General features: G+C 47.2%; 1 protein-coding gene across 3 annotated transcripts; it reads right to left on the reverse strand.

The window, feature by feature from the left end:
• Positions 1 to 313: 313 nt before the first annotated feature.
• PKMYT1 (protein kinase, membrane associated tyrosine/threonine 1) lies at positions 314 to 20,806 on the reverse strand. Of its 3 annotated transcripts, XM_083376894.1 has the most exons (9): positions 20,174 to 20,806; positions 7,977 to 8,145; positions 6,595 to 6,965; positions 4,882 to 5,372; positions 4,662 to 4,768; positions 4,304 to 4,476; positions 3,222 to 3,478; positions 2,068 to 2,166; positions 314 to 1,042 (listed from the first exon to the last, which is right to left on the reverse strand). In XM_083376894.1, the coding sequence occupies exons 3-9, from the start codon at positions 6,961 to 6,963 to the stop codon at positions 796 to 798; spliced, it is 1,743 nt and encodes a 580-aa protein (XP_083233020.1). In that variant the 5' UTR covers positions 6,964 to 6,965; positions 7,977 to 8,145; positions 20,174 to 20,806; the 3' UTR covers positions 314 to 795. The 3 variants fall into 3 exon arrangements, with proteins under 3 accessions (XP_083233020.1, XP_083233019.1, XP_083233021.1); XM_083376893.1 differs by lacking the exon at positions 20,174 to 20,806 and having other exon boundaries at positions 7,977 to 8,508; XM_083376895.1 differs by lacking the exons at positions 7,977 to 8,145; positions 20,174 to 20,806 and having other exon boundaries at positions 6,595 to 7,254.
• Positions 20,807 to 22,064: the final 1,258 nt, after the last annotated feature.

Consider the following 22,064-nt stretch of genomic DNA (forward strand, 5'->3'; position numbering starts at 1 on the left):
ACTTTTTTAAAAATTAATCACCAGTCACCTTTTTCTCTACCCAGTAAGAATAGGGCATCTCATGTAATCTGACTGGAAAATTTTGAAACCAAGAGACAGTAAATATGGGCAGTTAATAATGTGCACAGTTTACAGTCACTTCTCCGAAGGTCTGTATTTTCAAGATTTCCCTCCATTAAACAAGAAACTCAAATAATTTCCCTCATCGTCTATTAGACTTCACTTTAAATAACATCTCCTTTTAAGTCTTTTTTTTTTCTTAATGGAGTTTTACTTTATAGTCATGTTTGAAAAAAGGAAACAGACCAGTTAGTGGAAATTCTGAATGTTTTTATTGTCATGACTTACAGCTACCACCTTTGTAAAATCCCAGAATGAAAGATTATTCAGTCCCGATACTCAAAAGTCCCAATTCCACAAATGACAACAAATCTTTGGGACACAAACAGAAGGGGACAAAACTTAAAAAAGAAATGCGTACAGAATGCATTCAAGCATCAAATTTGCATAAAAGTAGGATGTTTTTTCCCTTAAATGATGACAGAGTATAATCTGCTCTCTACTGACTGCCAGCAAAATACTATTCTTAAATCATCTCAAAAACAGCCTTATATATGACTCAAGTAGATAAAATGTACACAAAGCATCCATACAAACTTGCCTTTCCTTTGCTAGTCTGAACTCGGTCAAAACTCTGAACATATTGCCCTCTAGCATAACGCTAATGACAAGAACCTCTTCCTGTTCCAAAAAAAAAGGGCCTAAGCAAACCAGCAAATAAATATAGTTCCCCCATCAGATCTGACATTTTTGCTCAGATGTCAGAGAATCCTCAAATAAGCTTAACAAATTTTTTGGCTCAAAAGTGGAGCACTTATTTGAGCATTGAGGTAAAACCGAATCCCATTCATCTTCTGTCTCCTCGTATGCTGGCGTGTGCTGCAAGCTATTCGCAGGTACTACGTTCGATGAACTGGGGCTGCTGCATGGGGACTTCAGACTAATGCAACTAAGGTTGGGACTTCCCTGGGCTGGAAAAGACCTGTGAATGATAAAAAAAAGTTAAAAAGGAAAAAAAAAAGGTATGGAAACCTCACAACTTGGCAAGAAAGAAACTAAAATATTTGGCCTCTCCACAATCTAAGAGCCTAGGGGAAAAGTCTCAAGCTTCAAAATACCATACTTTTTATCTTTTACCGAAGAGGTGAAAACGTGCAACAGAAGTATTAGCCCAGTGCTACAGTTGCCCCCTGAGTTAAGTCATCAGGAGTTCTGAATATTATTTTGTATCTTCAGTTTGCAGGCAACTCTGCAAAAATCTCCAGAAGTTTAGTTACTGACTGGTTTCACACACAGTAAGCCTTGGTTTAAGAAAGGGGTCGGCAACCTTAAACACTCAAAAAGCCACTTGGACCCGTTTGCCAGAGGGGGAAAAAAACACTGGGAGCCGCAAAACCTGCGTGTGTGTGTGTGCGTGCACACACACAATGGGGGGCGACTTGATTGAAGAGTTTAATTAAAAAGAAATAGAGGCTGCTGTGCATGAGTTCTCTCTCTCCTTGCCTCCCTCTCTTTCTCTGCCTCTCTCTCTCTCTCTCCCTCTCTCCAATTTTCTGCTCATCTGGCAAGCTGGCTTCACACTATTCTGGACAAACTGACACACATTCTTACTGGGCTGGCTCTCCTGCCCTGCTTTCTGCTGCTTCTTGTGGAGACGCAGCAAAGGCAGGAGCCCCGCCCAATAAGCTTGTCAGCTTCTCCGAGAACAGCGTGAGTTACACACACACACACACACACACAGAGAGAGAGAGAGACAGAGAGAGAGAGAGAAGGGAAGCACAAGTGCCTCTCTCTGTCTGTGCAAATGGCTGGGAACTGCAGGAGAAGGCTGAAAGAGCCGCATGCGGCTCCAGAGCCGTGGGTTGCCGACCCGTGGTTTAAGTAATAGGACTATACTGAATATTACATTTGCACAATTCTCTAAATCAAAGCAAACCAGATTATATCTGGTTATACATATATGAAAACAAATACTTCCTTATAGTCATGGCTTCAGTAACAGCTCACCTGTTTTTCCTGCAACTAGTCTGTTGGGGTGAGGGATGCCGTGGTGTGGAGGTGCTTCCTGCACATGGGCATATGGTAAGCACGGGAGAACCAGGATGTCTGGAAAAAAAGTAAATAGGTTTTACTACCAGGCTTAGCAGAAGTCTGACAAAGATATGTTGGGAAATGGGTGGGGAATTCAGATCAACATATATAATAAATGATGCCCAACATGTTTGAACAAGTAGGCTGTATGTGCTTTGTCTTCTCCCTTTCATCATACAAGATCAAGGTGTATTAACAGATCTGTTCTGCCTTCAAGAAAAAAAGCAGAGTGTCAATCCCTTGCCTCCAAAAGGTGAATTCTTAGCCAGAAATAATTTGAATGATCAGGGGATAATTATTTTTTTTGATAGGACAGTTGGCTATCCTTAGCAATTAAACGAAGATGAAATTTTGTTAAAAAGCTGGGTGAGTACTTTCAACCAAGTAACACAAGTAATGCTTAATAACTGACAACAGCATTCCATAAGCTAAAAAACCCACTTCCTAATAAGTAGAGAAAATATCAAGAGAAATGCATTCTCATATGAAAAATAGAATTGGATAAGTTTACTAATGTCATAGGTTGGCTTCAGGCTTGGGATGGTGTCCTAATTTTTTTTTTACAACTGTAAAAAGCATTGGAGGATACTGCTGCTTGGAATAGCAAGGCAGTTTCTCAAAGACTTGGAGCAATCAATTTGAAGCTCTTCCTTGGTTGTCAGATATGCTCCAGGCAGCAAAATTGGTAGGGCTCTTTACAAAGTGCTTCTTCAAATACTTTTCACAAGCCTAATCGCGGTCCTCTTATTTCAGAGACTGCTAAAACCAGAGATAAGATTACTGCATAAAGTATTAGGGAATTAAGGTAAAGTATTAGGGAATTAAGAAGTTCTAAAAATAATTCATCAATTCCTGTATCAGAAGGGAATTTTTCCAATGAATTTTTGAGAGTTGAGCTTATTTGTTTCTCAAATTAGGCCAGCACTTCACTGACCTTAAGCACTAGGATTCATCCAAGACTTATTTTTTAATATATTCTGATGCAGGCCACTTGTTCATGTTCACTTTCTACTTCTGCCACATTTTGAGAGAGGTAGAAAAGGGAATATGCCTTTCTCTCTCTAACTTACTTATCCAAGGGCTGTAGCTCCACAGGGCAAGTGTGATTATGTTGTTTACTTATCTCTGAGAGATCAAGTACATCCTCGCCAAGGCTCTCTTCATCACCCTCATCTTCTTCACCCCAGTCACTAGAGAGACTGCTGTTGTCCAGGGGAAGAAGAAAGGGTGAATGTGGTGGTGTGATTGGAATAGTCTGATGCCAAAAGAACCACTGAGCTGGACTGCACAGAGCTCCCCAGAGCCACTGCATGAACCTGAGGAGAGCCTGGAATGAGCAGAAGGAAAGGATCAAATACTGAGAGATCAGCAGATATATTATTTATTTTATTTATTTTATTAAATTTATATACCGCCCTTTCCCGAAGGACTCAGGGCGGTTTACAGGGCATTTAAAACAACCAATACAAAAGTTAAAAACAAATTTAAAAAAAAAAAGATTAAATCATCCCTAGAATTAAAAACCCCGGTTAAAAATTCTCAGCCTGGACCGGAAAGCTCGAAGCAGCTGGTTCCAGAAAACAACCATGAAATATAGCATGTCTTAAATTTGACAGTAACATGGAAACTAGAAAGGGTTCTAGCATTAAACGACAATAAGCATTTGATATAAAACAGAGTTTTGTACTAATATGCAGGGCTTTTTTTCTCATAGAACGCTCAGAACGGAGTTCCGGCACCTTTTTTGGATGGAACCTTGTAGGGTAGGCAAGGCGGGTTGTATGACATGTGTGAGTTCCGGCACCTTTTTCTTTTACAGAAAAAGCACTGCTAATATGTGTCTTTAAGAATCCCAAGGATTCAAGGAGAAATAGAACCAGTTTAGTTTCATTCATTCACAGGTAAAAATACCTAACAATTTATCAAGACTTACTAAGCTAAAAAACAAAAAAACAAAACAGAAGCCATGGCTGTAGTTATAAGGAAAAGAGTGCTCTGGCATCCCTGTGTGATACTTATTTATTTTTTTAAAGGTTTGTCACTCCATTATGAAGCAAAGATACATAAAAATGAACAGTCACCAAAGAGGATATGGTTAAAGGTTGCTGTAGAATTGGGACCATAACAGTAATCTGGCTAAATTCATGCTTACCTTGTACATGGAGACACCCTGCTGGATCCCAGACTGCGCTAACAACATGAGTTTTCGCCACTTCTCAGTTTTCTGCATGAGACTAGAATTAAGCAACGTCTCCACTGAGGGCCGGAGAAAATGATCGGGTTCCAACATGGCAACTAGAAGTTTTCGCAGCTCAACCGAGAGACCTGAAGTGGATAGGAAGAGTCAGTCACCTATCTTTTAATTATGTGGCATACTGAATTTTTCATACCAGCAGCTTCTTTTTACTTGATTCTTCTGCTTTTCGGTTTGCCTGCTGAAGAAGATTGCCAACAGAATTATTGCACTGTAGATATTATACACAAGAGTTGTCCCCTTTACTGCTACTCACCTGCAGTGAATTCCGGGGGCAAATAACCCTGTCGAAGCTGCTGCCAGCCTTCACCTCCATTGGGGAGCTCCATATTACAGGCAATTTCTAGGATAGTTATGCCAAGACTAGGAAGACAGAAAGACAGGCAGCACTATTCAACCATTTCACAAATTGTGCAAGAGTGGCCATTCCTGGCACCAGAAAATCTAGCTCCCCACCTTCTCATCCCACCCCACACCTGAAGACATCAGCAGCCTTGGTATATTCTCCACGGAGCAGTTCTGGGGCCATGTAGCGTGGATCCCCTTCTTGAGCATCTTTCAGATCCCCACAGTCCAACTCCAGCATTAGCCCAAAGTCGCCCAGCTTACAGACATTGGTAGATGATAGAAAGATGTTAGCTGGCTTGATATCCATGTGTAGAAGGTTACGATCGTGTAAATGGCGCAGTCCTTGAAGCATATCCCAGAGAAAGGCCTGAACTTGCCATTCGGACAGAGGCCCACATTCCTCACAATACTGCAACAGGGTGCCCGGGCACAACTCTGTCTGGATGTACAGTTGACCACGCTCCTCCCAGGCCTGTACGAAGCTCACACAGTTGGGATGGTGCCCCACGCGCTCATGCTTGCGCACCTCAGCCAATTTGCGCTGCCTATCACCCTCACTCCGGAAAGGCTCTACAGAACGCTTCACTGCATACAACTGACCATCTTCACGAGACCGTACCTGTAAGAGAGAATAGGGAGGAACATGGCTTTAAATTAAAAGAATCCTACCAGATAACCCCAACATCGTTAGTGAGAAGTGGTACCATTGTGCCAAAAACATTCTTTTTCTCTGGCAGGGAGTAATGTCTGTATCAAGGGATGTGGTGGCTCAATAATGGGTTAGGACGCTGAGCTTGTCGATCAGAAGGTTGGCAGTTTGGCGGGTCGAATCCCGAGTGCCACGTAACAGAGTGAGCGCCTGTTACTCGTCCCAGCTTCTGCCAACCTAGCAGTTTGAAAGCACGTAAAAAAATGCAAGTAGAAAAATAGGGACCACTACGGTGGGAAGGTAACAGCGTTCCGTGCGCCTTTGGCGTCTAGTCATGCCGGCCACATGACCACGGAGACGTCCTCAGACAAGTGCTGGCTCTTCGGCTTTGAAACGGAGATGAGCACCGGCCCCTAGAGTCGGAAACGACTAGCACGCATGTGCAGGGGAGCCTTTACCTTTACATGTCTATATCATGTGATGAGATTGCAAAGAAATGTCCTATTTGTTCTAATTGCTAAGGCAGCCAAAATTAAATCACAAGTACTTAAATGCTGTAGTCTGAAATGCAAAAATTTCTCCGGGATACCAAGTTACACTTGAATATAGGAAATTATCTGCTGTTTAAATAAAAGTTGAATTTGTTTTTTTTTAGTTGTCTGCCACCTGGTTCAAAGAGGTTTACTAGTGGAATGAGATGACAATACTTTCATCTGGTGCCACATAGCCCTACAGAATGTGGAATCTCCATTTAGCTGTCCCAACTAAAATCTATTATAAAGGTAAAGGTAAAGGTTCCCCCGCACATGTGTGCTAGTCATTTCTGACTCTGTTTCAAAGCCGAAGAGCCAGCGCTTGTCCGAGGACGTCTCCGTGGTCATGTGGCCGGTATGACTAGACGCCAAAGGCGCATGGAACACTGTTACCTTCCCACCATTGTGGTCCCTATTTTTCTACTTGCATTTTTACGTGCTTTTGAACAGCTAGGTTAGCAGAAGCTGGGACAAGTAACAGGCGCTCACTCTGCTACGCGGCACTCGGGATTCGACCCGCCAAACTGCCGACCTTCTGATCAACAAGCTCAGCGTCCTAACCCACTGAGCCACCGCGTCCCTCATAAAATCCATTATAGTCTCCATTAATTTCCGTAAGCTTAATTTAAGCCATTAATCATTACTTGATGACCATTTACCTTATATACTTCCCCAAAAGATCCTCGTCCCAAACAGCTCAGTTTCTGGAAACATTGCCTGAAAAACAACTCTTTTTTAGAGGCATCATACAGATGGCTATATAGAGGTGATTCCTGCTTGTGCAAGCTATGGAAGGAAACACTACGTGGCTGGAGTTTAGTCCAAGGCTGCAGACGGCGGTCAGAAAAAATTCGGCTCACAGTTAATGTGCTCTTGTGGCGTGGCCGTGGAGGAAGGGTATAGCTGAGGGCTTGGCGGGTCTTTTTGATGGAAAAACTGCATTCTGCTTCCCTGAAGAAGGCAGGCACTGGCAGAGGAGTATGACTCAACTGAGACTCAGCACCTGAACAGTCAAGAGGTACTGGCATGTCTGAAAATAGAAAGTGTAATCAGTAATACTATGCAATATCTTCCTTTATAGCCTAAACCAGAAAGCATCAAGTATTGGTGCTAAGCTGTTGAGGATTTTTCTTCAGATTCATAAATCATAAAAACTGAATGTAAGCATGGTTACAAACTATTCTTCATATTGAACCTAACTGGAATAATACAGATCATGACATACATTGAGTTTAAACCATCTTTTCACACAATGTAATAGCATATTAAAGAGATACATTGTGTAAAGTACAAAGAAAAAAACCCCCAATAAAATGTAATAAGCATCCAGAATGTAGGTAAGTAAATATATTTAACAAAACTATAAAATTCACAAACCTATAAAGCTTATTAGCTATGCATTTGCTTTGTTTCTTGCTTAGTTAAAGGTAAAGGTTCCCCCGCACATGCGTGCTAGTCGTTTCCAACTCTAGGGGCCGGTGCTAATCTCCATTTCAAAGCCGAAGAGCCAGTGCTTGTCTGAGGACGTCTCCGTGGTCATGTGGCCGGCATGACTAGATGCCAAAGGTGCACGGAACGCTGTTACCTTCCCACCGTAGTGGTCCCTATTTTTCTACTTGCATTTTTACGTGCTTTCGAACTGCTAGGTTGGCAGAAGCTGGGACAAGTAACAGGCGCTCACTCTGTTACGCGGCACTCGGGATTCGACCCGCCTAACTGTTGACTTTCTGATCAACAAGCTCAGCATCTTAACCCACTGAGCCACCGCGTCCCTCTTCTTGCTTAGTTAGATGCACTTAAAAGGCTAAATAGAAGGAATAAAGTAAGTAGTAGCATATTTAGAAACATTAAGAGTTTGAAAGACCTCTAGTGTTGTTATGGCACAAACTGATGCTTCTTTATTTCTAGCTTACAATTCTAAAAACAGCCTTTAATTTGATATTAATACTTTCTATGTTTTCAGTTCTTTTTGCAGTAAGATTCTCTTTATTTTATCCTTTAAAAAAGCCTTATCAACCAAAAGCTTTAGTAATGATCATACTTTTCAATCAGCACTAGATTTCCATCTGAGAAAATCAATGCTCTGTGTTCTGCTCTCTCCAAATTCTGGCCATTTGAAGAATTTTTTCAGGTAAGATGGATTTATCTGTCTGCTGCAGTTGTCCAGGATCCATCAATAACAGTCATGACGTTTCTTGATAAGTTTCTTCCTGATGAGACACATGACATTCAAATGAAACTAAGAAATCTGATTTGTTAGTTTCTAGAGGCACTCAAACACAACTGTCAGCAGAACCAGCGGTGGGATTCAGCCGGTTTGCACCACTTCAGCAGAACCGGGAGCTAATTTTTTTGTTGCCCAGACCCAGAATGGACTTCCGGAAGCGTCATCCACACAGAGAATTGGTTGTTCACATATTTGAATCCGACCACTGAGCAGAACTATAAACTGAACAAACAATATAAAAAGTTTCAAAGTATTGTTTTTTTCCCACCAGTTTCTTGCTTACATAATCCATGATAAGGATTTTTTTTAAAAAAAGAAGTAATCATATATGCTTTTCAGGGATAAACTGTAATGAAAATAGTGGGGATTATTACTTAAGTGTAAGAGGCGGCATGGTGGCTCAGTGGGTTAAGACATTGGACTTTGTTGGCTGGAAAGCCAACAGCCCAGGTTCGAGATCCGAGCGCCATGCGACAGTGAGTTCCTGTCCTTGCCCCAGCCGTTGACAACTAGCAGTTTGAAAGTATGGAAATATGAATAAATTGGTACCACTTCAGTGGGAAGGTAACAGTGCTCTGCAAAGTCATGCTGGCTGGCTACCTGACTGCGGAAATGTCTTCAGACACTGGTTGCTCAATGGCCTTGAAACAGAGATGAGCACCGCCCCTTATAGTTGGCAATGACCAGCAGAGTAAAATCTGCAAGGACTCTTTTACCTTTACTTTTACTTAAGGATAAAAGTTATAGAGTGCACTACATGCTCTCTTATCCAACATGGCAACTGTAATTAATATTTTATTTAAAAGTCACAAACTATATTTCTATAGTGCCAAGAGCATCAGACTAAGACTAGGACTTCAAATGTAGCTATGAAGCTGATTATGTTCTGCATACTATGGAGCAAATCTCAGCAAAATATTGTAGCAAGTCTCACCAAATTTTTTAATAAAATATTATAAAAATGGTCCAGTGAACATTTCTAGATAATAGAATGATCACTGGACTCCACCCGGAGTAAAATAAAAATTTACAAGGCTGTTCTAGGCATTAAAAGAGGCATTTAAAAGAAGCAGTTGAGTTAAAAGGAATACTTTTGTAACAGAACTACAAATCTGAAGTAGAGGATGGGGATTAAATTGTCCCTTAAAAATACTGTGTACTAATTAATACTTGTACTCCCAATTTTCCACATTACAGTATACTCCTCCTTCTCTTCAAATTGAAAAACTATCTGCAATCTAAAGAAATGATCCATAATATAGGTAAAAAGGTAAAGGTTCCCCCGCACATGTGTGCTAGTCGTTTCCGACTCTAGGGGCCGGTGCTCATCTCTGTTTCAAAGCCAAGGAGCCAGCGCTTGTCCGAGGACGTCTCCGTGGTCATGTGGCCAGCATGACTAGACACCAAAGGCACACGGAATGCTGTTACCTTCCCACCGTAGTGGTCCCTATTTTTCTACTTGCATTTTTACGTGCTTTCGAACTGCTAGGTTGGCAGAAGCTGGGACGAGTAACAGGCGTTCACTCTGTTACGCGGCACCCGGGATTCGACCCGCCAAACTGCCGATCTTCTGATCTACAAGCTCAGCGTCCTAACCCACTGAGCCCTTCCTTAACTTATATTTGTTCAGGGACCATTTCAAGATACTCCATTACTAAGCCTTTCAGCTAGTCTGTCCCTGATCAATCATCACGTTCTAAATTTCTCCTCTTCTAGCAATTCTTCATTTGCCCTGCCTTTTCTCTGATGTTGTCCTGTTTTCCTCATACAGAGAGAAGACAGAACAAATACCTGAAATATTCTTGGGCTAAATCTCCAAAACCAGACCTTATGGAAACCAACTAAGTTGGGGGTATAATTTGATTTAACTCTAGACTCCATCTTCACATTTATTTATTTATTTATTATTTATTTATTGGACTTATATCCCGCCCTATCTCCCGAGGGACTCAGGGCGGCTAACAACAACAAAACCTAAAGGTCTCTGTACAGTAAATTAAAATTAAAAATTGAAATAAATTAAAATAAATTAAAGAATAGAGTTAAAACTGTAAATATAATTAAAATCCCTGTCAGTCTAGGTCAGCCAGGTGGAAAAGGAGTGTTTTGAGGCCGCGGCGAAAGGACTGGAGATCTTGGGCCATCCGAAGCTCAGGGGGGAGCTGGTTCCACAAGGCTGGCGCTCCCACAGAGAAGGCTCTTCCCCTGGGGGTCGCAAGCCGACATTGTCTAGCCGACGGTACCGTGAGGAGGCCTTCTCTGTGTGAGCGTACTGGGCGATGGGAATTTGTTCCCGGCAGCAGATGGTCCTGCAAGTATCCCGGGCCTAAGCCATGTAGGGCTTTAAAGGTAAGTACCAGCACCTTAAATCTCACCCGGAGGGCAACTGGTAGCCAATGCAGCTCATGCAGGAGGGGTGTAATATGGGAGTATCGGGGTGCTCCCATCACTACCTGTGCAGCTGCACTCTGCACCAGTTGAAGCCTCCGGGTGGTCTTCAAGGGCAGCCCCATGTAGAGAGCATTGCAGTAGTCTATACGGGAGGTAAAGAGTGCGTGGGTGACTGTACATAGGGCATCTCGGTCCAGAAAGGGGCGCAACTGGTGTACCAGGCGAATCTGGGCAAATGCCCCCCCTAGCCACGACTCCAATATGATCTTCAAAACTGAGTCGTGAATCCAGGAGGACGCCCAGGTTGCGTGCTCTATCAATGGGAGGTAACATCTCTCCTCCTATAATCAATGATGGAACCTCTTGGACTAAACGAGATGTCGGTACGTAAAGCCACTCAGTTTTGGCCGGGTTGAGCCAGAGCCTGTTCTTTCCCATCCAAATCTGTACCGCTTCCAGGCAACGGGACATCACATCGGGGGCATCACTGGGTTGCTTTCGGGTGGAGATGAACAACTGGGTATCATCCGCATATTGGTGATACCTCACCCCAAAACCACGAATGATTTCACCCAGCGGCTTCATATAGATGTTGAACAGGAGGGGCGAGAGCACCGATCGCTGAGGCATCCCACAACTAAGGGGCCTTGGGGTTGACCTCTGCCCCCCTGCCAACACCATCTGCGAACGGCCCGAGAGGTAGGAGAACCATCGTAGAACGGTGCCTCCCACTCCCAACCCCTCAAGACGATGCAGCAAGATACCATGGTCGATGGTATCAAAAGCCGCTGAGAGATCTAATAAGACCAGGACAGAGGAGTAACCCCTACCTCGGGCCCGCCAGAGATCATTCACCAGCGCGACCAATGCCGTCTCCGTGCTATATCCGGGCCTGAAACCCGATTGGTACGGATCCAGATACTCAGTTTCCTCCAGGACCAAAGGGAGTTCCCATGCCACCACGCTCTCAACGACTTTTGCAAGAAAGCGAAGGTTGGAGACAGGACGAAAGTTGTTTAAAATAGCTGGATCCAATGCAGGTTTCTTAAGGAGGGGCCTTACTACCGCCTCTTTCAAGGTGGCAGGGAAGTACCCTTCACTCAGTGAGGCATTGATAACTGCTAGGAGCCAGCCTCGTGTAACCTCTCGAGACGCATACACCAGCCACGAGGGACACAGGTCCAATAAACACGTGGAGGCACTTAATTTCCCCATGATCCTGTCCACTTCATCTGGAGTCACAGGATCAAACTCTTCCCAAATGTTCTCGGCCAAACTCATTGTTTTCCTCTCGTCAGATACTGCCCAGTCAGAGTCCAGACCAGCCCGAATCTGAGCAATTTTGATCACCAGATATTTACTAAATTCCTCGGCCCGTCCTCGTAAGGGGTCCTCTCCTGTCCCTTGATTTAAAAGGGAGCGGACCACTCTAAACAGGGCGGCCGGGCGGTTGTCTGCGGACGCAATGAGGGTGGTGAAGTAAGCGCGCTTTGCCACCTCCATTGCCACAAGATAAGATCTAGAAAAGGATCTTAACTGTGTTCGGTCAGACTCGGACCGACTGGTTCTCCAAATGCTCTCTAGGCTCCTTCTCCGGCGTTTCATCTCCCGCAGGTCCTTGGAGAACCAAGGAGCGAGTCGGGACCTGCGTCGGGTCAGAGGACGCAAAGGCACAACGCGGTTGAGAGCCTCCGAAGCAGCCTGTTGCCAGGCATTAACTAAGGAATCGACCGGGCTGTGGGAGAGGGAGGTAGGTATCAGTCCAAGCGCCATCTGGAACTTATCTGGGTCCATCAGGCGCCTGGGGCGGAACCATCTGGTGGGTTCCGCCTCCTGACAGCGGGGGGTGACATGACGGAGGCCCAACCGCAGGAGATAATGGTCTGTCCATGAAAGGGGTTGAGATGTTGGAGTAACCCCACCCAGTCCATTAAGCCATTGCCCAGAGATAAAAATAAGATCAGGCGTGTTTTCCCCACTCGTGAGTCGGGTCCTGAATAATTTGGGTCAGGTCCATGGCCATCATGGAAGCCATGAACTCTCAGGCCACCTCCGATGTACTGCCCAGGGAAGGCAGATTAAAGTCTCCCAGAACCATCAGTCTGGGAAATTCAACTGCCAGTCCTGAGAGGGCGTCAAGTAGCCTGGGTAGAGCCGTTGCTACGCAGCTTGGAGAGAGGTATACCAGCAGTAGGCCAAATTGACCACCAGGACCCCACCTTAAGAGGAGGGATTCACATCCGTCTATCTGAGGGGCAGTGGTCTCCCATGGATGGAGGGTCTCTTTGATAACAACCGCCACGCCACCTCCCCTACCCTGAGCCCGAGGTTGATGCAGCACACGGAAACCTGGAGGGTATAAATCAAGCAGAGGGACCCCTCCCTCTGGGCCCAACCAAGTTTCTGTGATGCATGCCAGGTCTGCGTCTTCCTCCTCGATCAAATCATGGATGAGGGGAGCTTTATTCGCAACAGAGCTGGCATTGAAATAGATCAGTCTGAGCTCAGGTGTCGGCCCTCCCCCTTCCCCAGGACAGCAGGTGAGAGCCAGAGGGTCGGAGCGTGCCACAGCTCAAAAATAGCGGGGGCGTGATCTCAAATTACGATATGGCCCTCTGCTCATCCATCTGCCGCCATTCCCAATCACTGTGGGGATCGGTATCCCTACCCCATCCCCCTGGGTCCCAAGATTCTCCCCGGCCCCCATATTGCCGCGGCCATCGGCCAACCTAGACTGAGAAAGGTCCAGTAGAATCTTCCTTATTCTGCCAGGCCTGACCCTCCCCCCTCCCTAACCCTTCAAAAAAGTTGGGGGTATAATTTGATTTAACTCTAGACTCCATCTTCACATTTAACTTTCTCCTTGATTTCCTTCATGTCATTTTTGCACTACATACGCCAGACATGTCAAACACAAGGCCCGGGGGCCAGATCCGGCCCGCGAAGTGGTTTCATGTGGCCCGCGAAGCCATCCTGGAAAAAGTGAGGGAACGGCCCCCACTGCTTTGGCCCTGGCCCAGAGACCCACCTCCTGCCAGAGACCCTCAGATCTGTCCCACTCCTGCCCAGGCCCCCATAGGCACCCTTGATGCGAACGATGTAGAGCTGGTCACGCCCACCCAGTAGGCCATACGCACTCTAGCCATGCCCACCCAGTAGGCCACGCCCACCCTAGCCATACCCACCCGGCCCCCTGAGGGCAACCGCAATGCTGATGCGGCCCTCCATGAAATTGAGTTTGACACCCCTGACATACGCTGTTATCAATCCAAGAGCATCTGCTGTACTGCAGACAATATATTTTAGAAACAGGTAAAGGTTCCCCCGCACATGCGTGCTAGTCGTTTCCGACTCTAGGGGCCGGTGCTCATCTCCGTTTCAAAGCCGAAGAGCCAGCGCTTGTCCTAGGATGTCTCCGTGGTCATGTGGCCGGCATGATTAGACGCCAAAGGCACACGGAACACTGTTACCTTCCCACCGTAGTGTTCCCTATTTTTCTACTTGCATTTTTTACGTGCTTTCAAACTGCTAGGTTGGCAGAAGCTGGGACGAGTAACAGGCGCTCACTGTTATGCGGCACTCGGGATTCGACCCGCCAAACTGCCGACCTTCTGATCGACAAGCTCAGCGTCCTAACCCACTGAGCCACCGCGTCCCATGGATTTAGCCATCTGGTATTTTTACTAATAGTTCAAAAGTAGTTGGCCATTGTCTCTTTCAAGGATGATTTTCCAATTTAACCAACAACTCTAGCACTATCTAGTAGTTTCCCATACAAATACTAACTAGGGCACGGGTTGGCAACCCGCGCCTCCGGAGCCGCATGCGGCTCTTTGAGCTGTCTCCTGCGGCTCCTAGTCGCCCGGTGTGTGCGCACCTCTCTGAACGGGAGGAGGTGCGGTTTGGAGACCTGCTGGTGCCGGTTTAGAAAGCTGCTGCGGCCCGCGGCAGCTTTTTAAACCGGCACCAGCAGGTCTCCAAACTGCTGTTCGGGCGACTGGGAGCCGCAGGAGACGGCTCCTCTGAACGGGAGGAGGTGCGCGCGCACCACTCTGAACGGGAGGTGCGCGCGCACCACTCCAAAGGTTTGGAGAGCTGCGCGCGCACCTCTCTTGCACCTCCGCCCGAACACCCGTTTGGAGACCTGCTGGTGTTTGGGCGGAGGTGCGGTTTGGAGACCTGCTGGTGCCGGTTTAGAAAGCTGCCGCGGCCCGCAGCACCTTTTTAAACCGGCACCGGCAGGTCTCCAAACTGCTGTTCGGGCGGAGCTGCGCGCGCACCTCTCCGCCCAAACACCCGCTTGGAGACCTGCTGGTGTTCGGGCGGAGGTGCGGTTTGGAGACCTGCTGGTGCCGGTTTAGAAAGCTGCCGCGGCCCGCAGCACCTTTTTAAACCGGCACCGGCAGGTCTCCAAACTGCTGTTCGGGCGGAGCTGCGCGCGCACCTCTCCGCCCAAACACCCGCTTGGAGACCTGCTGGTGTTCGGGCGGAGGTGCGGTTTGGAGACCTGCTGGTGCCGGTTTAGAAAGCTGCCGCGGCACACGGCAGCTTTTTAAACCGGTACCAGGTCTCCAAACCGCTGTTCAGGCGGAGCTGCTCGCGCACCTCCCCAAAGGTTTGGAGAGCTGCACGCGCACCTCTCTTGCACCTCCGCCCGAACACCCGTTTGGAGACCTGCTGGTGTTTGGGCGGAGGTGCGGTTTGGAGACCTGCTGGTGCCGGTTTAGAAAGCTGCCGCGGCCCGCAGCACCTTTTTAAACCGGCACCGGCAGGTCTCCAAACTGCTGTTCGGGCGGAGCTGCGCGCGCACCTCTCCGCCCAAACACCCGCTTGGAGACCTGCTGGTGTTCGGGCGGAGGTGCGGTTTGGAGACCTGCTGGTGCCGGTTTAGAAAGCTGCCGCGGCCCGCAGCACCTTTTTAAACCGGCACCGGCAGGTCTCCAAACTGCTGTTCGGGCGGAGCTGCGCGCGCACCTCTCCGCCCAAACACCCGCTTGGAGACCTGCTGGTGTTCGGGCGGAGGTGCGGTTTGGAGACCTGCTGGTGCCGGTTTAGAAAGCTGCCGCGGCACACGGCAGCTTTTTAAACCGGCACCAGGTCTCCAAACCGCTGTTCAGGCGGAGCTGCTCGCGCACCTCCCCAAAGGTTTGTAGAGGTGCGCACGCAGCTCTGCCCGAACACCCGTTTGGAGACCTGCTGGTGTTCGGGCGGAGGTGCGGTTTGGAGACCTGCTGGTGCCGGTTTAGAAAGTTGCTGCGGCCCGCGGCAGCTTTTTAAACCGGCACCAGCAGGTCTCCAAACTGCTGTTCGGGCGGAGCTGCGTGCGCACCTCTCCGCCCAAACACCCGCTTGGAGACCTGCTGGTGTTCGGGCGGAGGTGCGGTTTGGAGACCTGCTGGTGCCGGTTTAGAAAGCTGCCGCGGCCCGCAGCACCTTTTTAAACCGGCACCGGCAGGTCTCCAAACTGCTGTTCGGGCGGAGCTGCGCGCGCACCTCTCCGCCCAAACACCCGCTTGGAGACCTGCTGGTGTTCGGGCGGAGGTGCGGTTTGGAGACCTGCTGGTGCCGGTTTAGAAAGCTGCCGCGGCACACGGCAGCTTTTTAAACCGGCACCAGGTCTCCAAACCGCTGTTCAGGCGGAGCTGCTCGCGCACCTCCCCAAAGGTTTGTAGAGGTGCGCACGCAGCTCTGCCCGAACACCCGTTTGGAGACCTGCTGGTGTTCGGGCGGAGGTGCGGTTTGGAGACCTGCTGGTGCCGGTTTAGAAAGTTGCTGCGGCCCGCGGCAGCTTTTTAAACCGGCACCAGCAGGTCTCCAAACTGCTGTTCGGGCGGAGCTGCGTGCGCACCTCTCCGCCCAAACACCCGTTTGGAGACCTGCTGGTGCCGGTTTAGAAAGCTTCCGCTAACCCACTGAGCCACCGCGTCCCATGGATTTAGCCATCTGGTATTTTTACTAATAGTTCAAAAGTAGTTGGCCATTGTCTCTTTCAAGGATGATTTTCCAATTTAACCAACAACTCTAGCACTATCTAGTAGTTTCCCATACAAATACTAACTAGGGCACAGGTTGGCAACCCGCGCCTCCGGAGCCGCATGCCGCTCTTTGAGCTGTCTGCTGCGGCTCCTAGTCGCGCGGTGCGCGCGCACCTCTTCGAATGGGAGGTGCGCGCGCACCACTCTGAACCGGAGGAGGTGCGCGCGCACCACTCCGAACGGAAGGAGGTGCGCACGCACCGGGCGACTGGGAGCCGCAGGAGACGGCTCCTCCGAACGGGAGGAGGTGTGCGCGCACCACTCCGAACGGGAGGAGGTGCGCGCACACCACTCCGAACGGGAGGTGCGCGCGCACCACTCCAAAGGTTTGGAGAGCTGCGCGCGCACCTCTCTCGCACCTCCGCCCGAACACCCGTTTGGAGACCTGCTGGTGTTCGGGCGGAGGTGCGGTTTGGAGACCTGCTGGTGCCGGTTTAGAAAGCTGCCGCAGCCCGCAGCAGCTTTTTAAACCGGCACCAGCAGGTCTCCAAACTGCTGTTCGGGCGGAGCTGCGCGCGCACCTCTCCGCCCAAACACCCGTTTGGAGACCTGCTGGTCTTCGGGCGGAGGTGCAGTTTGGAGACCTGCTGGTGCCGGTTTAGAAAGCTGCCGCGGCACACAGCAACTTTTTAAACCGGCACCAGCAGGTCTCCAAACCGCTGTTCAGGCGGAGCTGCGCGCGCACCTCCCCAAAGGTTTGGAGAGGTGCACGCGCAGCTCCACCCGAACACCCATGTCGAGACTTGCTGGTGTTCGGGCGGAGGTGCGGTTTGGAGACCTGCTGGTTCCGGGCGCTGGGTTGCGGCGCCGCCTTCAGCCTGGGCGTCGCCGGAGTCACCCCTGGGACCTCCAAACTGCCGCCCGACCTCCAGCAGGTCTCCAAACCGCTGTTCAGGCGGAGATGCGTGCGCACCTCTGCCCGAACACCTGTGTCGAGACCTGCTGGTGTTCGGGCGGAGGTCGGGCGGCAGTTTGGAGGTTCCGGGGGTGGCTCTGGCGACGCCCAGGCTGAAGGCGGCCCCACAACCCAGCGCCCGTCACCATGGAGACCCGTCGCCACTGGCGTGCAGGTGCATCCACATTAAAAAAAGTGGAACCGCGCGCGTGTATGCACGTGTGCGCATGTGCAAAAACCGTTTTGCGCATGCGCAAAACATTTTGTTTTATGCGCATGTGCGTGCATGGATGCACGCGCGCGGCTCCCACTTTTTTTATGTGTGATGGAACCGGTTCCCAGTGGCTCTTTTGCTTTTTCAGGTTACCGACCCCTGAACTAGGGCAACTGCTGATTAGCTTCCAAGCCTTCACAAAATCAAGCAAATGTTGCCATCTGCTAAAACATAAGAAAGAAACCCTGCTAGGTATAATATCCCAATAGTAACCTTCAACAGTCTGATCTCCTTTTGTTGAAGTATTGGACAAACATCGCCTCATCTTAGCCATTTGGCAGTTAACTGGGGATGGTGAAAGATGTCACCCAGTGGTCTGAATGACACCAATTTGAAAAGATCTAACACACAGGGGAAAACTTAGATAATATAACTTACATAACAGCTGAATTCCTAAAGCTGGAGTAGCCTCCAGTTCCTATCATCTGGAGCCAACTTGATACTTGAAAGAGACAATGGAAAATGAACCCACACCTAATTAAAGCGGCATAGAAATGACACTGTTGGAATGGCATTATTTGCATATGTAGGGTGGATAAGCTGCAATAGGAGCTTAAGGGGTACACCGAGAACTTCCATCAATTTTTACCTCACAACCACCCTGGGAGGCAGGTTGGGCTGAGGCAATTATTGGCCCAAAGCCACTCATGGGTGTCCTTGTCCAAGGGGAGATTTGAAGCTGGGTGTTGCCTCAAAACCCGCACACCCAAATGTGCATGGAGCTGAAGAACTATTCCCTGAATTTGAGATAGAAAACACCTTTATCTGGAATGGGTAGGTGGGTGGCAGCAAGTCTTTTTATAGAGTACAGAAACAGATACATTCAGTATATGTGATAAGTCAATAAATAAATGATCAACCAGTAAAATACATTATTGCATGTGAAGTTTGAACAATGGAAAACACTGATTCTAAATAACATTCCACAAGTGACAAATTCATGGGTTACATTATTTTTCCCCAGCTAGGTTAATATCCTTCTTGAAAGTTGCAAGTGTATTCAAGGACTTTGAGAATATGCTTTCTATTTGCAGTTGCTGAAAAGGCAAGTTCTCACATACTAAAAGAAATGACCTTGGCTAAAAGAAAAAAAAATGCTTTATTACACATAGAAGAGGCCCAGAGTGTCATGTTAAACAAGATAACCTTTGTCATTTTTTTCTGTGAACACACTGGAACACATTAAAAAAATGAAATTGATGCCTGTTCTCAAAAGAATGTCTCTGTGTGTGTATATATATACACTGCTCAAAAAAATAAAGGGAACAGAAAATAAGACATCCTACTATTAAATACAGTACATTGTGTTGTTTAAGTGTTCCCTTTATTTTTTTGAGCAGTGTATATATATACACACACAGAGAGACATTCTTTTGAGAACAGGCATCAATTTCATTTTTTCAATGCGTTCCAGTGTGTTCACAGAAAAAATAAATGGAACAGAATAAATGAAAAAATAAATGGAACAGAAAATAAGACATCCTACTATTAAATACAGTACATTGTGTTGTTTAAGTGTTCCCTTTATTTTTTTGAGCAGTATATATATGTATATAGTATGTGTGTGTGTATGTATATATATGTATTAAGTATTTGTTAAGTATTTTAGAATACCTTGCCGGCCCAAATACGGGCCAAACCTTATTGCCTGTATCAGCCTAACCTAAGGCCATCCACAGGCTGACAACTCATTATTTGTGTAAATTTTTGGATTGCTAACAATCCAATTAATTTAATTGGATTAATTTAATTTAATTTAATTAATTTAATTTTGTTAGCAATCCAAAAAATTACACATATATTGGTTTGTGCTTAAATTGTAAGCAGCCCTGAGTCTTCAGAGAAGGGCGGGATATAAATGGGATTAAAATAAATAAAAAATATGTGTATACACATACACACACACACACACACACACACACACACACACGTGTGTGTGTGTGTGTGTGTGTGTGTGTGTGTGTGTGTGTAAAAAATATAAAATCACCAAAAGAGTGAATCAAGCTATTCTCCAAAGCACCTGAAGGCAGAACAATAAGCAGTCCAATACTAAGGAGAAATTAACAATTAACCAGTGGAACTACCTGCCTCCAGAAGTGGTGAATGCTCCAACACTGGAAGTTTTTAAGAAGAGACTGGACAACCATTTACCTGAAATGGTATATAAGGTTTCCTGCCTGAGCAGGGGGTTGGACTAGAAGACCTCCAAGGTCCCTTCCGACTTTATCATCATCGTCATCGTCACCATCATCTGCCTCACTCCCCTTCAACAACCACAGCGACGGATTTTTACCTTCTTCAAAGAGCCGCCGGCGGGTTGTTTGCAGCCTTTCCTCAACAGAGGTCGGCACCAAGCGGATTCAGTTCCACCAACCATCTCCCTCCCCTCTTGGAAAAACTTCGCAGATTCTCTTACCTCTTTTAAATCCTTCCTGCGTCCCAATCCCCACCCCCACCCCGAGTCGCGAAAGAAGAAAAACTCGGGATTCTCCCTGAGCAGCAACCCCGTTTTCCTTCCCGGTCCCACCACCTCCTCTCCGTCCTCCGAGGAGCGCGCCAAACTTCCGGGAAGACACCCCAACGCTCCGCGCTCGCGCCAAAATTCCAAACGGCCTCGCCCATTTCCGCCTTTACGTCATAATCGCGACGCGTACGCACAGACGCTCGCGCCTCCCCCCCCCAAAAAAAGAACCAACAACAAAAAAAACCCCCACCAAAGAGGCTTGGCGTCGGGCGCGCGCTCGGCAACCGAATTCGGCTTTTATAATGGCCGCCTGCTGTGGTCTTTCAGATTTACCTGTCCCTCGTTTCGTTTGTCTCCCGCATCTCCTTAAAAGACGGGTTATATATATATATATTTCCCCCTCGTTCCGTATCTAGTTTCATCGTCTGCTGCAAGACTCAGGATTTATTAACAGGGCGGCGGCAAAGAACGGAAGGTTATGTGGATTTGTGCCTATTTTTGCGGCATTAAAAACACAGTACAGCAGCCTCAGCTAAAAGACAAACGTGTTTGCTACGCTGGGTTTTCTGTAGTGAAACTTGAATAAAAGGTTGAACGAGGATGCGTTTGGGGCTCTCTATTTTATTTTATTTATTTATTTTAATCCCATTTATATCCCGCCCTTCTCCGAAGACTCAGGGCGGCTTACAATCTAAGCACAAATCTATTCATTTCAGCAAAGCTTTATTTCGTCGGTAAAGAATATTAACGCGATTGGGGAGGTTTATCTAAAACTCCACAATATTTACACCATGCTGTCATTGTGGGGGGGGAAAGATCCATTTGTATTAGTGGGATTGAGGATTGTACTATCAATTTTTAAAATTGCAAGTATTTATTTCTGAAATATAGGGACGTGGTGGCTCAGTGGGTTAGGACGCTGAGCTTGTAGATCAGAAGGTTGGCAGTTTGGCGGGTCGAATCCTGAGTGCCGCGTAACAGAGTGAGCGCCTGTTACTCATCCCAGCTTCTGCCAACCTAGCAGTTTGAAAGCACATAAAAAATGCAAGTAGAAAAATAGGGACCACTATGGTGGGAAGGTAACAGCGTTCCGTCCGCCTTTGGTGTCTAGTCATGCTGGCCACATGACCACGGAGACGTCCTTGGACAAGCGCTGGCTCTTTGGCTTTGAAACAGAGATGAGCACCAGCCCCTAGAGTCAGAAACGACTAACACGCATGTGCGGGGGAACCTTTACCTTTACCTGTTTCTAAAATATATTGTCTGCAGTACAGCAGACGCTCTTGGATTGATAACAGCGTATGTAGATGGAAAAGAAATAGAGCAGTTGACAACTGCTGAGTAGTTGGGAACCGGCCTGAGAGCCAGTTTTGGTTACAGTGGTTATGGCATTAGGGTAGAAACCTAGAGATGTCTTAAGCACATTGCCAGCTGGTTGACTTGGGTCAGTCATTTTTTTTCCTCAGCCCTAGGAAGGAGGCAATGGCAAACCACTTCTGAAAAACCTTGCCAAGAAAAGTGCAGGGACTTGTCCAAATAGTCTCTGAGAATAAGACACGGTTGAAGAGAAGAGGGAAAGAAGCATCTGATTAAAAAAAATTGATTAACATATATTAAAACATAGGATATAAACAATAAGAATAATTTTAAAAAATAGAGAATACCCTTTGTGCTTCTGCCAGTATTAAGATAGTTTGCAAACTGTGAAGTTTGAAAGAGAGAGCCACTTGTTAAGGTGCTGGATTAGAAATACTGAGCTCAAATTCTCTCTTCAGCATGAAATCTAGTTAGGTGACTTTGGGCTAGTTACTCTCATCGCAATCCACTTTACAGGATTGTTGTG

This window comes from Vipera ursinii, assembly GCF_947247035.1.
Source record: "Vipera ursinii genome assembly, chromosome: Z".
In the NCBI taxonomy this organism is placed as follows: Eukaryota; Metazoa; Chordata; class Lepidosauria; order Squamata; family Viperidae; genus Vipera; species Vipera ursinii.

Excerpts from the sequence above, each read along its gene's own strand:
- PKMYT1 (XM_083376894.1), bottom strand. The coding sequence starts at position 6,963 with ATGCCAGTACCTCTTGACTGTTCAGGTGCTGAGTCTCAGTTGAGTCAT. Across the intron at positions 4,477-4,661 it reads GCCCCCGGAATTCACTGCAG|GTCTCTCGGTTGAGCTGCGA; the intron begins GTGAGTAGCAGT and ends TATCCACTTCAG. Across the intron at positions 2,167-3,221 it reads GAGCTACAGCCCTTGGATAA|ACATCCTGGTTCTCCCGTGC; the intron begins GTAAGTTAGAGA and ends CTTTTTTTCCAG.